At 42.8% G+C, this 18,182-nt stretch overlaps 1 protein-coding gene across 3 annotated transcripts in view; it reads left to right on the top strand.

The window, feature by feature from the left end:
* LOC101079109 (copine-9) overlaps positions 1–18,182 on the top strand; it is a 107,998-nt gene that overhangs the window by 82,678 nt on the left and 7,138 nt on the right. Inside the window, exons 17-18 of one of the 3 annotated variants that reach the window (XM_029825997.1) lie at positions 14,248–14,350; positions 15,989–16,046. The exons of 1 other annotated variant lie outside the window; for it this stretch is intronic. In XM_029825997.1, the coding sequence (XP_029681857.1) occupies positions 14,248–14,350; positions 15,989–16,046 (161 nt within the window). The remainder of the gene's footprint in view (positions 1–14,247; positions 14,351–15,988; positions 16,047–18,182) is intronic. One more of the 3 variants, XR_003885839.1, reaches the window with a different exon arrangement.

The following is an 18,182-nucleotide window of genomic DNA, read 5'->3' as shown; positions in this document are numbered from 1 at the left end:
TTTAATAAAAGTGACGGTGACTAATTAAGTGGTATAATTTGGAAAAGATTGATTAATTAAACATGAACAATATGTGAAATTTAGTGGAGTGCGAGAGTGAAAAACCCATCCGACAGACCTCTTTCAGTCTACAACCATCAAAACACTTTAGACGGGAAAATTCTCTCACGGTCCCTCTGTCGACGGCGACCACCTATGGTACTCCAATCCAATTTGCAAAAAGGTTATATTAGGGAAGAGTTTGGCAAACACATACAAGATACTCAGAAAAAAATCAAAAAATGTCCACGATCAGGCTGGTCGTCCCATCGGACCTTACCTTGGACCTTTCCCTGCCTAAGGACCCCTTTCCCTTAACCAAAACAAGGAAAAACCTGAGTTCTCATATCATCTGCCTACTGATGAAATTTCCCTAGTAAATTTATTAACACAAACTTCAAATATATGCATTAAACACATCAACATTAATTTTCAAATCTGTAGTTCACAGTCCCCTGATGAAGGGTCTTCAGTTGTTCCCCATCTTCATTCAGGGTCCAGCATCTTTCACAGTTCATTTTGAATTTCTGAGTCCATTCCAACATAGTTGTCACCCCAACGTAGCTCCCCAACTACTGTCCTGGAAACAGAAAACAGAGGTGCCAGTATCTTTGCAAAAAAAACATTGGTTTCATTAGAGAGAATACAATACAAACATATCAAAACATGGTTGTCACGATTAAGTAAATTATGTAACCATTTCCCCCCTTTGTCACCGGAACTACAACGGAGGAAAGGAAAACATAAACACCATTAAATGCAAAAAGTAACATAAGGATATGACTCGAAGGTCACACTAGATACTGAATTATTGATTATACTGGATATTTATCAACCATCTCATCAGAAATGTCCTCCTCATCTGAATCAACCAAAACTTTGTCACTTAAGAGTGGCATCTGAACCTGGTCGCTAGGCATCACTACACCAATCCAACGCAATATCATCGCCTTGGCACAAGTTAATGACAAAAACAAAACATCACACTTAGTGACACTACGACGGCACTGAGAACCTGTACCAACATAGCTCCCATTGGACCAAATTTGTCCTGAAGCCAAGCCGTCGCTGAAGTTCCTGCGCTTTCAGAAGGTCCAAACGCATCTCTTATCTTCTTCAAAGCGTCAATCACACTTATATTATCACCATTGTCTGGAATCAAAGTGTAACAAGCATTTCCTGTCAAGTTCAAAGACACACACAAACCTCCTTCTCTGGCCAAGATGTAATCGAGAGCCATGTCATGTTTCAACAACGTAAGTCTGTGACTCCTCTGAGTGTTGGAGAGATGTTCAAAACCTTTTATGGTTTCATTAGCAAAACCCTGCAGAGTGTAAGTAATATTGCTGAGGTACTGGTGGAACAGATGTCACCAATGGAAATTGATACGATTGGCATGATGTTCGGTTTGATTGCATTTGTAATGTTTGATCAGGTTGGTTTTCCATCACTACTGCTTGCTTTTTCTCTTTGCGTTTATTATCCACCAGCTGCAGTTGAGTAAGTTTTCTGAGAGTTTCATGATCTTGGTTTTTCAGCTCTTGCTCTTTTCTACGATATAGTTCAACCTGGTGAGCAATGTGATCAATGTAAACACTCTTAATCATGTTCCCAAGACCAACCACCTCTGCTATTTTACTACGCACCGGCAGTGGCAATCCCTTCTGAATTTTAGCTCGAATGATTGACTGCTCCATTTGATTAGCGTCGGGATCATTGCCTGTGACATTACACCAAGTTTGTAGAGCTCTTGAAACGTAGGCTCTCGGATTTTCTTGTTCACCCAATGGTTCAATGAGGATATTATCAGGATGTATGTTGGTTGGAAACGCGTCTTTCAGCGCCCCCCAAAACTGACCTCTGTGAGCAGAAAACAGTTCAGCATCATTTACTGCAGTTGCCATGAACCGAGGCATGCCAGCCTTCTGCAAAAGGTCTTCCATGGCAGACACACCAATGAGATTAGCTAGGAGCCTTTTAATGTCTCCAACAGCAGGTTGTGTTCCAATCAAAAGTTCCTCCAGTTTTGAAATCCAGGGGTGTGCCCCTTCCTGAAGGATAGGTAGCTTCTCTAATATATCTGACATGTCGGAATTCTGTCAAGGTTTATACTCAAGATTTTGACCACGAACAACAACAGGGAACATTTTGTTAGCAGAGCTGTCTTTCTTTGAACGCAAGGCGTAGTCAGAAGTGATCAGCCTTGAAAGCCTTCCCTTCTTTAACGACTTACGCCGTTTTTCCATATCTTCCAATTTTCTTTCTAGCATTTTTTGAGCTTCTGGAGTTCCCGTCAAGCTAATGTCTAAACGACACTGTTCGATACCCCTTTCGAGATTTCTCAAAGAACGTTGTCTTTCCTCAGAGGAAGAACAATTGCCGTCTGAGTCTTCATCAGTGTCTGACCCTGAACTGTCATCGGTCAGATCTGGACCAGACTTAGCTTTCTTTTTGGATTCATTACCCCTCTTTTCAGCTTTAGCCAACACACGCTTAATGGCGGGATCATAACCACCTATGGCTTCATCCGTACCGCTCTCATCATCATCCTCCAGAAGCAGTGTGTTGTAAACATCATCTCGTGTTTTTCTTGATTTAGATTTTGGAGTTGTCGGATAAATGTGTATGACTGTTTTTGCCTTTCCCTTTTCAACAGTTTGGTTGTGATCATCTTTAATGTTGTACTTGCCTTTCTGGCTGAGTACGGGAAGTTGTGGATAGATGTCAGTGTATTCAGTTTCTGTCTCATACGGTGGAGGGGTTGTTACAGGAGCCGTATGAGAGAAAGGAGTGTTAATCTTTTCCACAAGCGCCGCTGTTTGTTTTGCGGTTCTTTCAATAATTTCTTTAGCTGTTCTGTTTTTCTTTTTTGCAGCCAATCTCAACTTCTGTCCCTCCTGTTCAAAAAGTTGCAACATTGCAAGTTCAGTCTGTCTTTTTTCTGCACGAGACTTCCCCGTTTTTCCTTTTTTCTCATTTGCTTTATAGGCGGTAACAAGTGTACAGATTGTTTGAATCACATCAGGGTTGAGGGTACCTTCAACCGGCCAAGGTTGTTCAATATCTGGCCAACGCTTGTTCCATTTCTTTGAGGCCTCTGGTAGGCCTTTGATGAGGGGATTGTTTTTCTGCACCACCTCAATTGGGGTCATGCGTTTAACCGCTTTACCCTCCACTTTTGACATTTTGCTATAGCAGTTGTCTTAGGAAAGTACGGTATATCAATTTCAAACCTTAATATGTAAATGCTTTGTTTATTTCACTTTAATGTTTAATTTAAATGCAAAACTATTAATTGTTTAACTGATAAATGCAAAAAGAAATAAATTCCTTATAACTTTCAAACGAATCTGATCTGACTCTAAACCTGTCCAAATGATCTGCAAAGCAATCGCTGTAGATGTTTGTCCAAACAATTATGGTGTGTGTACATATAAGATTTCACTGGCCTTAGTGCAAGACCATTATGTCGCCACCAGTAGATCAATTCCTCCTCTCGTCTGTCCCTACTGGAGTCAAGTTCAGGTGCATCAAAAGTGTAAAAAGGAAACAGAAAAATTCAATAATTCATGAACTGTCAAACTCCTTCAACAAAATAAAAAGTGCACAATTCTTGAACACTCTCATAAATTGTCAATAAACTTCTAATTAATGTGTTATTATCATTGTTTTTATCAAATTATTGTTATTTTAAGGTTATTGTTATGATAAACAATCATCAACAGTAAACAATCATTTAACAATCATTCATAAACAATAATCAGCCAAGTAGATAAACCTGTTGCATTTATGCTCCAGCATATCTCTTCTTAAATTCCAACACACATTAAACAATCAAACGCTGATCAATACAGGAGAGAGAAAATGTGCGCTCCATTTCTTCTCCTGATGAAAGCTGTCACTTCAGAAAGTGAGAGAGGGTTGAGTGGGGAGGGACTCTCCGCATCACCCCTAGGGGGAGCCAACTAGCTCCACCCCTTGAAGTCGAGAACCACTTCCTGTTCACCTCCGATAGTCGAAGAGTGAACATCCGTTCTCGCCAGCTCCAAGCTAGTCACTGGTTGCAGGCCCAACACACAGCTGCAGACTGTGAGCCACACCCTGAGATCCAAAGGATCCAAATCAACCAACAACGAATATGAATAATTTTCAAAATCAATATAAATAAAGTTCTTCAAAGATATTACATAAACATAGAAATCCGCAAGAACAAACTTCTATATTGCTCAACTTTTCTTTGTTCACCACTACTTCAGCATATACACACACCGGCCACTTTAATAGGTACACCATGCTAGTAACGGGTTGGACCCCCTTTTGCCTTCAGAACTGCCTCAATTCTTCGTGGCATAGATTCAACAAGGTGCTGGAAGCATTCCTCAGAGAGTTTGGTCCATATTGACACGATGGCATCACACAGTTGCCGCAGATTTGTCGGCTGCACATCCATGATGCGAATCTCCCGTTCCACCACATCCCAAAGATGCTCTATTGGATTGAGATCTGGTGACTGTGGAGGCCATTTGAGTACAGTGAACTCATTGTCGTGTTCAAGAAACCAGTCTGAGATGATTCCAGCTTTATGACATGGCACATTATCCTGCTGATAGTAGCCATCAGAAGTTGGGTACACTGTGGTCATAAAGGGATGGACATGGTCAGCAACAATACTCAGGTAGGCTGTGGCGTTGCAACGATGCTCAATTGGTACCAAGGGGCCCAAAGAGTGCCAAGAAAATGTTCCCCACACCATTACACCACCACTACCAGCCTGAACCGTTGATACAAGGCAGGATGGATCCATGCTTTCATGTTGTAGACGCCAAATTCTGACCCTACCATCCGAATGTCGCAGCTGAAATCGAGACTCATCAGACCAGGCAACGTTTTTCCAATCTTCTATTGTCCAATTTCGATGAGCTTGTGCAAATTGTAGCCTCAGTTTCCTGTTCTTAGCTGAAAGGAGTGGCACCCGGTGTGGTCTTCTGCTGCTGTAGCCCATCTGCCTCAAAGTTCGACGTACTGTGCGTTCAGAGATGCTCTTCTGCCTACCTTGGTTGTAACGGGTGGTTATTTGAGTCACTGTTGCCTTTCTATCAGCTCAAACCAGTCTGGCCATTCTCCTCTGACCTCTGGCATCAACAAGGCATTTCCGCCCACAGAACTGCCGCTCACTGGATATTTTTTCTTTTTCGGACCATTCTCTGTAAACCCTAGAGATGGTTGTGCGTGAAAATCCCAGTAGATCAGCAGTTTCTGAAATACTCAGACCAGCCCTTCTGGCACCAACAACCATGCCACGTTCAAAGTCACTCAAATCACCTTTCTTCCCCATTCTGATGCTCGGTTTGAACTGCAGGAGATTGTCTTGACCATGTCTACATGCCTAAATGCACTGAGTTGCTGCCATGTGTTTGGCTGATTAGAAATTAAGTGTTAAAGAGCAGTTGGACAGGTGTACCTAATAAAGTGGCCGGTGAGTGTATGTATATGTGAGTGTGTGTGTGTGTGTGTGTGTATGTATATGTGTATGTATATGTGGACCTTGCGGTCCTGCTGGATCACACCCAGTTTCCTTGTCTCAGCACAGAATTATATGATATTCTTCACTACCAGGACCACCCTTAGGTCCTCCTCAAGCTTCAGATAAAATCTCAATCAATCTATCTGAGGTACAAAAAGATTTTTCCTTTATTTCTTAGAGTTTCAATCAATTGCCCAATTTTTGACAACAACTATGGTAACATCCCCCAGAAGTCACTTCAAACAAAAAGAGAGAGAGAGAGAGACGAACAGAACACAGAATCGAATCACGCACACACAGGCGCCACACACACATACAATCTGTCCATGCAGATTTATACCTATTTAAGCATGCCCCGGCGCCGCTGCCGTAAACCACAGTTTGTTTCTCGCGACTGTCCGCACTAAATTTACCACCCTGAAAAGTGGGCCCCTGACCGTAAAAGAGTGTCTTCAAACGCACTCGTCAGCCACGTCAGAGAGGACACCCCCGACCCGGAGATAACCCCAGTTTTCCAATCACTCAAGAGAGACCGGCCTGTGTGCTCCCAAAGGAAACACAGGACTTAGGGCAAATGGTCCTGAACCCGCGGCTTTTTAACACTTTAACATCATTTCCTGGCCGTAACCTGACACATTCCTAGTGTCCACGCGCTCAATCGCCAATCCTGTACATAACACAGTGTACAGACCGAATAAAATAAATTCAGAATCAGCTGTCCTTTTTAGCTGAAATGAGCCGTGTAATAAACCTCATGGCCTGTCTCTCCTCCAGAGCCACTACTTCAGTCTTTCACAAAACACAAAACAAAAGGTCAAATTGAAAAATTTAGAAGAAGTATTCCCCAACATCAACACAAAAATGTACATCCACACTAATTATCTTTACGGTGTGTCTAAATTACTCCCCAAAAGCTTAATTGAACTAACTAGCATCCCAATGTGTGAAAGGTGTACACTTTACTTGCCGGCTTGGGGCGGAAGTTGGTCCGAGGAGGCAGATGGAGAAGACGACAGCCACAACCGATCCTGTTCGTGACGCCAATTTTGTTGTGAATCTTCTCCTGGTGGTTGCCGAGATGTGTTGATGAGGAAGGAATCTTCGCAGACACCGACTTGGTTATCAAAGATGTTTATTGGAGAGAACAGTCAGGTATCAATCGAACACTGCAGATTGTCCGAGGGAGGTTTCGCGGTCCCGATGGTGAAGAACTCTGAGGTGTCTTCATCGTCACCTCCTTCTTATACAGTCGAGTAAACACATTCTTTACTGATGACCTCACGCTGTACAATATGGCCAACCCAATGGTATAGCATTCAGTTATTACCAAAAAAGGGAATACTTGAAGATGCTTCATGCTACACATCCTCATATGGAGAACAACCAGGGGCCCACAGGCTCCAGTGTCATCTTTTAGGAGCTCCTTTTACATAAAGGAGGAAGACACAGGACACACATGTGGAGCATGTCCTAATATGGTGCTTAGGCTGGGTGTTAAACACATTACGGCCTTACAGATGTAAAGCCTGCATAGAACGGGTCAGATACTACACTTACAGTGTGAAAGATGTACCCACGAGGGCCATTCCGCTATTCGCACCGCTGTAGGTGTCTTCAACAGGATCTGGAACGGACCTTCCCAGTGTGGGTCACTCCACTTGGCTCTTCGAATGTGCTTCACCCACACATAATCTTCCACATCAACGCTGTTATCTTCTTCCTGGGGAGGCAAAGGCATATCTGGCAGATTATTCATTCTTTGAACATTTTTTGCTTGCAGCATTTTTCTCATGTAATTTGCCACTGTCATTTCTACTTCATCATCTCCTGTCTTTTGTTGGAATGGAGGTAAGACGTAAGGTCTACCATACATCATTTCAAATGTAGACAATCCTGTGGTTGCATGTGGTGTAATATGCATCCAATTTCACTAAATCTAGACGATAAATCCATTATTTTCCTGTTTCATCCATGCATCTTCTTAACCTTGACTTAATCATGCCATTTGCTCTCTCTATGATGCCTGCAGTCTTTGGATGATATGAGCAATGATTCTTTAAAGTAATGTTAAATATTTGTCCTACCCTGTCAATTATTTCATTCACAAAATGTGATCCATTGTCACTCCAAATGACTTTTGGAACCCCAAATCTAGGTATAATTTCTCTACATAGTGCTTTTGCTACTGTTACTGCGTCTGCTTTTGCTGCAGGAAAAACGGCAGAGAGGAGAGGGAGAAGGAGAGGGAGAGGGAGGGGGAGAGAAGAGGAGAGAAGAGGGAGGAGAAGGAGAGGAGAGGAGAGGAGAGGAGAGGAGAGGAGAGGAGAGGAGAGGAGAGGAGAGGACGGGCACAGAGCACAGAAACACACACAAAATACACTATTTATACAGCGGGTCAGCGGGGCCGGAGGTCATCATGCAGCTCCGAAGGTGGCGATACCTGTAAATGAATAGGGGGGGGGGGGCAGAAAAACTACACAAGAATCAGCATAACTAGTCTGCTTGATGAGGAGGAGGAAAGGAGAGGAGAGGAGAGGAAACCATGACCCAGTGGGGTGACAGAGGCCGGTCAGGTGATCATGTTTCCGGACCCCGGCAGCCTTGGCCTATAGCCGCACAGCTAAGATGTTAACCTAATGATTAGACGACCCCCTAAGTATGATAATTTGTCTGTCTATGATAGTAACTGGAACTACAGAATTCGTAACATTAAGCTTTTTCAAAGAGGTAGGTTTTAAGTCTGATCTTAAAAGTAGCGATGGAGTCAGCCTCCCGTACCTGGACAGGGAGCTGGTTCCAAAGCAGGGGGGCCTGGTAGCTAAATGCTCGGCCCCCCATTCTACTCATAGAAACTCTGGGAACCAGAAGTAGACCAGCATTCTGAGAGCGGAGCGGTCTATTGGGCTGGTAAGGTATCACTAGCTCCTCCAGGTAGGATGTAGCTAGGCCTCTGAGGACCTTGTAGGTCAGAAGAAGGGTTTTAAAAATTATTCTAAATTTAATGGGCAGCCAATGAAGCGACGCCATTACAGGAGTTATGTGATCTCTTTTGTCAATACCTGTCAGAACTCTGGCTGCAGCATTTTGGATCAGCTGGAGGCTTCTTAAAGACACCCTGATAATAAAGAATTACAATAGTCCAGCCTGGAAGTAACAAATGCATGGACTAACTTTTCAGCATCATGCCGCGTCAGCAGCTTCCTGATCTTTGTGATGTTCCTCAAGTGAAAAAAGACACTTCTAGAGACTAATTTAATGTGTGAGTTGAAGGAGAGGTTTTGGTCAAAAGTTACTCCTAGATTCCTCACAGAGAGACTAGATGTTAATGAGATACCATTGTTGGATCGCAATACCTCCTGTATGTAGCTGCCGATCCGCGTGTTCGTTGAATGAAGACTTCGAGAAGAAGAGTACCAATTTCAAAATGTATTTGACAATAGAACCAATTCCAGATACAAATATTACAGAGCTCCGGGCCAGTTCATAACCCTAGCAACAACAGAGTCAATCGTCAGGGCACGAAGTCTGACAACCTAACTATCCCTTGGCCCAGTCCTTTATAGTCACACACATGCAAATTCACAATGTCCATGCAATCCAATCCAGATCCCCCGCTGAGATGTCCCCGTCCTCTTCCTCCAGTCCCACTTGGTGTTGGTAGGGTTCTTCTTTTCCATTGTTTTCCCAGGTAGCCAGATCTCATTCTTCATGCAAATGTGATCATCAACCCCCCTGATGTCGCATTTACAATGAGTGTTTGACACCCCCTGCCTGACTGGCTCCTGAGATAACAATAGAACAAACAACAATCCTGCAAATGGAATGTCTCTGCTCTTTATTACATTTACCAATGAGTCTACCTTGCCTAACTTCTAAGAGAAGACAGAAACATATGGTGAAACACATAACAAGATAAAGACAATTCTCAACACCATATAGAGTGATCATGTGATCTAATCTATCCCTGAGAGGTTCAGGACCAAACACCATAACCTCAGTTTTTTTCTGAGTTAAGGAGGAGGAAATTTGAAGACATCCAGGACTTTATGTCTTTAAGACAGGTCTGAAGCTTCACTAACTTCTCTGTCTCCTCTGGTTTCATGGATAAATAATGCTGAGTGTCATCAGCATAACAAAGAAAATCTATCCCATGAATAATGTTCCCTAAGGGAAGCATGTACAATGTGAAGAGGATTGGTCCGACTACAGAACCGTGACAAACTCCATGGCTAACCCTACTGTATGAGGAGGGAACGCCATGGACATGAGCAAACTGGTATCTATCAGATAAATACGATCTAAACCAGTCTAGTGCTGTCCCTTTAATCCAATCACGTGTTCCAGTCTATGTAACAGGATGCTGTGATCAACTGTATCAAAAGCAGCACTGAGGTCCAGCAGAACCAGCATAGAGACCAGTCCATGATCTGAAGCTATAAGAAGATCTTTAGTAACTTTAAGAAGTACTGTTTCTGTGCTGCGATGAGCTCTAAAGCCTGACTGAAACATTTCAAACAGCCTGTTTCTCTGCAGGTGCTCCAGTAACTGAGTCACCACCACCTTCTCAAGAACTTTAGAGATAAAATGAAGGTAGGATATACTGTAGGTCTATAGTTTGCTAACACATCAGGATTAAGCAATGGCTTAATCACTGCCACCTTGTAGGACTGGGGCACATAACCTGTCACTAAAGAACAATTGATCTGGTCCAGGATAGAACTGCCTATTAATGGTAAAACATCCTTCAACAGGTGTGTTGGGATGGGATCTAAAAGACACGTGGTGGACTTGGATTTTTGAATTAGCGACGACGCCTCAGAAAAATATATAGGGCTGAAGGAGTGTAAGGGCTCATTGGAGAATATAAATAATTATTCTCACCCAAGCCACATGAAGTTGGGCATTGTCGTAAACCACGAAGAACCCAGGTCCCACTTGGGTCCAAGGATTTCATCCTGATACCTAATAGCAGTCAGGGTGCCATTATCTAACCTGTAGAGGTCTCTGCGTCCTTCCAGGGATATGCCTCCCCAGACCATCACTGACCCACCACCAAACCAGTCATGCTGAATGATGTTGCAGGCAGCATAACGTTCTCCACGGCATCTCCAGACCCTTTCACATCTGTTGCATGTACTCAGGTTGAACCTGCTCTCATCGGTGAAGAGCACAGGGCGCGAGTGGCATAGTTGCCAATTCTGGTGGTCTATGGCAAATGCCAATCAAGCTCTATGGTGCCGGGCAGTGAGCACAGGGCCCACTACAGGACGTCAGGCCCTCAGGCCACCCTCATGGAGCCTGTTTCTGATTGTTTGGTCAGAAACATTCACACCAGTGGCCTGCTGGAGGTCATTTTGTAGGGCTCTGGCAGTGCTCATCCTGTTCCTCCTTGCACAAAGGAGCAGATACCAATCCTGCTGAGGGTTTAAGGACCTTCTATGGCCCTGTCCACCTCTCCTGGAGTAACTACCTGTCTCCTGGAATCTCCTCCATGCTCTTGAGACTGTGCTGGGAGACACAGCAAACCTTCTTGCAACGGCATGTATTGATGTGCTATCCTGGAGGAGTTGGACTACTTGTGCAACCTCTGTAGAGTCCAGGTACCGCACCATGCTATCAACAGAGATGTTGTACCAAGCCAAATGAATGGCCAACTAAACTACAGCAACAACAAACTACAGCAGTAGAAAGTTAGTCAGTAAAAATCAGCCAAAAGAAATGAGGAGGGAAATCAGTGGCCATTCCTTTTTTGGGGGCTATCTCATTGTTGCCCCTCTGATGTACCTGTTGTTGATTTCATTAACAACAAAGCAACAGAAACTGATTAACAACCCTCTCTGCTACTTAACTGACCAGATCAGTATCCTAAAAGTTTGACTGATCGGTTGCAAAACTCTGATTAAAAAGTGTTCCTCTAATTTTTTTTAATCAACTGGACTGTATTTCTTCTCTTTGAAGACGTTTCGCCTTCTATCCAGAAGGCTTCTTCAGTTGTGAACTCACTGGGGACCGAGCTTGAAAATATAGGCCTTGTGGACCATTGGCATGCAATGATCTGGGTGGTCACCTGAGAGTCGTTGGACGGGTCATTGGTAGGTTCGTTCACCTAGTTTCATTTGAGATTTCTCCCCTTTGTCTGCTAGCTCACATGGTGGTGAGTCACCAGGTCTCCTGAAATGGTGTGAATGTTTGGTTTGTTGTTGGAAGGAGTGGAGGACTGCATTATATGTGGGTGATAGGGAGTGCCTTAGCCCACCACCTCTGTTTAAGGATGTTTTTTCCAATTTGACATAGATGGCTTCCTTGACACCCCTCTCAAACCAGCGATCTTCTATGGCCCGTACCCATACTTGGCTGTCCTCAAAGGAGTCCCCGTTCTCCTTTAAGTGTAAGTGGACTGCTGAGTCCTGACATGAAGAGGTGGCACATCTGTGTTGTGCCATTCTTCTGTGGAGAGGTTGTTTGGTTTCATCAATGTACAGTTCCTTGCATTCCTCCTGGCACTGTACAGCATAAACAACATTACATTGTTTATGTCTTGGTGTGTTGTCCTTCGGGTGTACCAGCCTCTGAGTGTTGCTTTGTTTAAACTGAACCAGTATGTCATGTTTGGAGGATCCTCCTAAACTTCTCAGAGACCCCGGACAGATAGGGGATCGAAATGCTGTGGAGTTTGTTTCTCTCCTCTTCTTTGTTGGGGTCTCGTTTTCTTGAGGTTTTGGTGAAGGCCCTGTCTGGGTAACCACATGTTTTGAGAGCTGTCTTAATGTCGTCCTGTTCCTTCTTCCTGCCCTGGGATGTGGTGGGTGTTTTTTTGGCCTGGTGTTGGAGGGTTTTGATCACTCCCAACTTGTGTTCCAGTGGGTGGAGAGAGTCAAACTGGAGGTACTGGTCGGTATGTGTAGGTTTTCTGTAGACTTCATTGGTGAGGTTTCTGTCCTCAGTGATCTTGACTGCACAGTCCAGAAAGGCCAGACTGTTTCCTTTTACATCTTCCCGGGTGAATTTTACATGCTTGTCTGTTTTGTTGAGGTGATTTGAGAACGCTTCTAATTCTTGTGTTTGAATTCGAGTCCATATTTGTCTTATTCTATTTTATTGTGCTGTGACTGGATCAATAGTACACTAGAAACTGTTTATTAATATTATTTATTTTCTGAAAAGATAAACACTGTGTACATACATTAGCACATTTCATTCATTTTAAAATTTTATCATTTGAAGAACTGTGGGTGTTAATTATTAGATCTGTACAGGTTTACACCAATAGATGTTTGGTGGCAATGGAAGCTATGATTTTTGGTTGCAGAAAAGCAGTCTGGAAAACATATTTCCCTCGATGTTATTCTCCCTTTTTTTGTGATGAGTAATGCTTATATGACTTGTGGTGGTAATTCAGCAACCAGGGGGCAAAACCCAGTGTCCTCCTCTGGCCAGTCCCACACTTGTAAAATAGAGAAGGTTTCATCAAGAGAGGTATCTAATGTAAAATTGAGACCAAACTAAATATGCTTCCTCCCAAACCAACTGATATAGGCCCAGATTAACAGCAACCATTATGACGGCTGTTCTCCTGTAGGTCAAAGAAGGAGAGGAGGAAGGTGTGTCATACAGCTGGATCACATGCGGTTGTAGGAGGGAGTGTAGCCAGACAGCATAAACTGGTGGTGAGCAGGGAGACTCTGAGCAGAGGATGCTGAAAGAGGAGTGTTGTGAGAGTTTCAGGGAGGAGGTGAGACACGTCCTAGGTGATCAGGAAGGGCTTCCAATGACTGGACAGCTACAGGTCAGGTGGTGAGGGAGACAGGAGAACTTGGTGAAGTTGATAATGAGACTTGGTGAAGGAATGAGGATGTTAGCTGAGAAGAAATTGGACACTGAGAGGACAGAAGATACAGGAGATCCAGCAAAAGGTGAAGGTGACAAAGGTCAAAATAGGTGAAAACACTAGACCTATGGATGACAGGTGCTAGGATGGACAGTGAGGAGGGGACATCAAAGGGACAACACATGATAGATATTCTGATAGTAAAGAAAGTTAGGTTAGACTGAGATGGTTTGGACATGTCCAGAGGAGGGACAGAGAATATAATTATAGAAGGATGTGGATGATGGAATGGCCAGACAGAAGATCCAGAGAAATCTGAGAGCACATTTTTAGATGTAGTTAGAGAGGACATGAAGTGCAAGAGAAGATGGAGAAGAGAGAGGGAGATGTAGAACAGAATTCACTTTGTCAAGAACAGCTAGAAGAAGAATGAAAGAAATAAAAATAGAACAAAAAAATGTCTGTTTGATAATAATGAGGTTTTCTGGGCTTTTCATGTGTCAAATATGTTTAAATTAGCAAAAATAATTTCAGGCATTCAAGTTTATAAAGCATTGTGGTAAAAGCACTTGGTACTCCTGTGACGTCTGAGATGATGGAGATAATCATTGACACATCATATGTGGAGTTTGTCCCAAACAGAATGTCTATACACACACACACACACATATATATATATATATAGCATGTTGTTCCTATATATATATATATACTGTGTATATATATATATATATATATATATACATATACTGTATATATATAATGTATTGTAATGTTCTTTGTCTTGAATATGTAAAACCATATTTGAAATGAGTTCAACTGCTCAGTGTATATCTGTATCTGTGTGTATGGTCAGTTGTGCAGCAGAGGTGACTGACGGCTCACAGTACTTTGTATTACTGATGATCACAGATGGCGTCATCTCAGATATGATTCAAACCAAAGAGTCTGTGGTCAACGTAAGTACACTCCCCGACACACTTTTGTCACGCATCAATAATATTAAGGTTTTTTATTTTAGTCATCAAGTTCTAATACCAACATTAGGATTGAAGAAGAAAGAATAAGAGTGCCATAAACTAAATAACCATCCGTGCCTTTACAGGGACTTGAGTATCCCAATTTCAGGACAAGTCGGTATCCTGGTATTGAGAATACAGGTGTAACTGGCCAGAATGAACCCTTCCCCAATTAACCTCGCGTATAGTTTGGCATAGGCCAGAGTATACCCTGGGGGATAAACTATAAATAAACCCAGAGTGTAAAAAAAAGACTAGGTCAGAATATACCCTTATAATAGCTAACAAGGTTTTGGTTGTATTTATATGGTATATTTACCTGCTAATATTTATAAGCACACAAAACATTTGGCATAGGACAGCAATGGTTTTTCTCAGAACCGTGTGTTATTATTGCCTAGCTCCATGTGGCAGTAACCTACTTTCTAGTTTTGTCTGGTGGTGATGGATAAGGCTGACAAAGTAAAATATTTGGACACAACACCAGCGCAGTATTAATATAATGCTCGATTTGTCAAGAGATGTTGCATCGTGCAAGCCTATGTTACAGTCAGCATACATTCTACCCACCCTACAAGAGAAAACAGTTGTTTAATTTGACAACCAATGTTGCAGCTGTTGTTCCTAAAACAAAATGTCCAAAAGTCCTATATTTCTTATGAAGATGTTTTCGACTCTCTAAAATAATAAGCAGGTTTGGAATTATTTTCATAAAAATAAGTTAAATATTCTACGTCATTGACTTTGAACAAAACTGCAAAAATTACCTTATATAGTGGTTGAAAAAACCTGTCTCCCTCACTCCTTCCACACAAAACCACCTGACCCCTGACACCTGACCCCTCACCCTTAATCATGGGAGTGAGATTAGGAGGAGGCAGGTGAGCAGCAGAAGTAATTAGAATTAACAATATGATTCAAAATCATTTAAATCATCAATTTAAATAATGATTTTAGTATCATAAATAGTAGCAATAGGCTCCAACAACCAATATTAAGAGGGCAGTGCAAAAACTAAAATGCCTTCTTGTCATTGTCAACTATGTCAGCTGGGGTATTTCTTGGAAGGGTTAGGGGTTGAAGTTTTCATTTATCACATGAACAGTCAAGGTCTAATTGCCTATGATCACCAGCAAATAAACATTTATGGAGTCCTATTAAGGACCACCATTAAACCATCAAAGGCCAAATTAATGACAACCCCAAGAAAGAGGATTCCATTGAAAGTTAACCACTGTTCCATGTTAGTTAACCACTGCAAATGAGCTTAATATGCTGAACGTCACAAAAGACCTCAAGTTGTTATGGTTAAAGCACCTGTCCAATGTCTCCATCAGGACTGATCAGAAACTAGGAACACTAAGAACTGAATAATGACATTTTGTTGTGTTTAGAGATGTTAACCGATTATTTACAGATTATGTTGGGCCATTTCTGCTTCCATTTTACTGAAGGAGAAATGCTCATTGTAAAAGGGGAGGGGCCTTTTCTCAGCCTCCCTACATGTGGACATTGGGTTGGATGTACATATCACCATGAGTGTGCCACTCTCACAATCCTTCCTTCATTTGTCCACAGGCATCATCTCTGCCCATGTCTATTATCATTGTAGGAGTGGGTCCTGCTGAGTTTGATGGTGAGTGTGGATATTTACAGTCATTTTCAATTAGGTCCTTAAAGAGTGAGATATGATGATGTATTGTTTACAATAGATCTAATTGACCTTCACAGTGTGATCAAGGGTGCTGGGGGTGCCAGTTATAATATTTTGTCATTATTTTTCTTACGTTTTCAAAATATATCGTATCTGTGACCACGTCGCTCTGTTATCCTTGTGGCTTAGAGGTGAGGGCTGTGATTACCCTAACCCTAGTATATAATACTAGGGTTATATATAAAACTATATAATAGTGAGTTCTCTATGGACACAATGATGATCTCGAATACATCATGTGACCAGATGATGACACATCCCCATACACTGATGAGCCAGCATCGGTTTGGGATTCATGCTTGAGGATGTGCTGCCTTGTGCACTGCAGGATCAGGTTAACCAGTTGTACTTATGCAACTATGCTTAAATGACCTCCAGCAGTTGTGGGTTGTCCTATCACTCCAGATGAATATGTGATAGGTCATATGACTGTGACCGCTCATGAAATTCATATACATTTATTCTATACAATAAATGTAGCTAGGTATCAAATCAAATCAATCTTTATTTATATAGCATCTTATACAATCAAAATTGTTTCAAGGCGCTTTCCAGAATCCCAGGGCCTGACCCCAGACAAGCAACAGTGGCAAGGAAAAACTCCCCTTTAACAGGAAGAAACCTTGAGCAGGACCAGGCTCATGTAGGGGGACCCTCCTGCTGATGGCCGGCTGGGTAGAGAGAGAGGAGAAGGGGGAGGACAGGTAGAGGATAGAATAGGTAGGAGAGGAGAGGAGAGGAGAGGGGTAGAGGAGAGGAGAGGGGTAGAGGAGAGGAGAAGTAGAGTGAAGGGGAGGTAGAGGAGAGGAGAAGGAGAAGGAGGAGGAGGGGAAAGAGGAGAGGAAGGGAGAGGAAAAGGAGAAGGAGAGGGAGGGGGAGAGGAGAGGAGAGGAGAGGAGAGGAGAGGAGAGGAGAGGCACAGAGCACAGAAACACACACAAAAATACGATATACAATCACTTCAGCGGGGCCGGAGGTCATCATGCAGCTCCGAAGGCGGCGATACCTGTAAATAAATAGAGAGGGGGGGGGAGAAGCAGAAAAACTACACAAGAATCAGCATAACCAGTCTGCTTGATGAGGAGGAGGAAAGGAGAGGAGAGGAGAGGAGAGGAAACCATGACCCAGTGGGGTGACAGAGGCCTGTCAGGTGATCATGTTTCCGGACCCCGGCAGCCTTGGCCTATAACAGCATAACTAAGACGTTAATCTAATGATTAGACGACCCCCTAAGTATGATAATTTGTCTGTCTATGATAGTAACTGGAACTAAAGAATTAGTAACAATAAGCTTTTTCAAAGGGGTAGGTTTTAGGTCTGATCTTAAAAGTGGCGATGGAGTCAGCCTCCCGTAAATGGACAGGGAGCTGGTTCCATAGCAGGGAGGCCTGGTAGCTAAATGCTCAGCCCCCCATTCTACTCCTAGAAACTCTGGGAACCACAAGTAGACCAGCATTCTGAGAGCGGAGCGGTCTATTGGGCTGGTAAGGTATCACTAGCTCCTCCAGGTAGGATGGAGCTAGGCCTCTGAGGACCTTGTAGGTCAAAAGAAGGGTTTTAAAAATTATTCTAAATTTAACGGGCAGCCAATGAAGAGACGCCATTACAGGAGTTATGTGATCTCTTTTGTCAATACCTGTCAGAACTCTGGCTGCAGCATTTTGGATCAACTGGAGGCTTCTTAAAGAGTTGTTTGGACACCCTGATAATAAAGAATTACAGTAGTCCAGCCTGGAAGTAACAAATGCATGGACTAACTTTTCAGCATCATGCCGCGTCAGCAGCTTCCTGATCTTTGTGATGTTCCTCAAGTGAAAAAAGACACTTCTAGAGACTAATTTAATGTGTGAGTTGAAGGAGAGATTTTGATCAAAAGTTACTCCTAGATTCCTCACAGAGAGACTAGATGTTAATGAGATACCATCTAGAGTGATCATGTGATCTAATCTATCCCTGAGAGGTTCAGGACCAAACACCATGACCTCAGTTTTTCCTGGGTTAAGGAGGAGGAAATTTGAAGACATCCAGGACTTTATGTCTTTAAGACAGGTCTGAAGC

Source organism: Takifugu rubripes, chromosome 19 (assembly GCF_901000725.2).
Source record: "Takifugu rubripes chromosome 19, fTakRub1.2, whole genome shotgun sequence".
Lineage (NCBI taxonomy): Eukaryota > Metazoa > Chordata > Actinopteri > Tetraodontiformes > Tetraodontidae > Takifugu > Takifugu rubripes.
The sequence above is the reverse complement of the archived record's forward strand: the minus strand, read 5'-3'. Positions and strand labels throughout refer to the sequence as shown.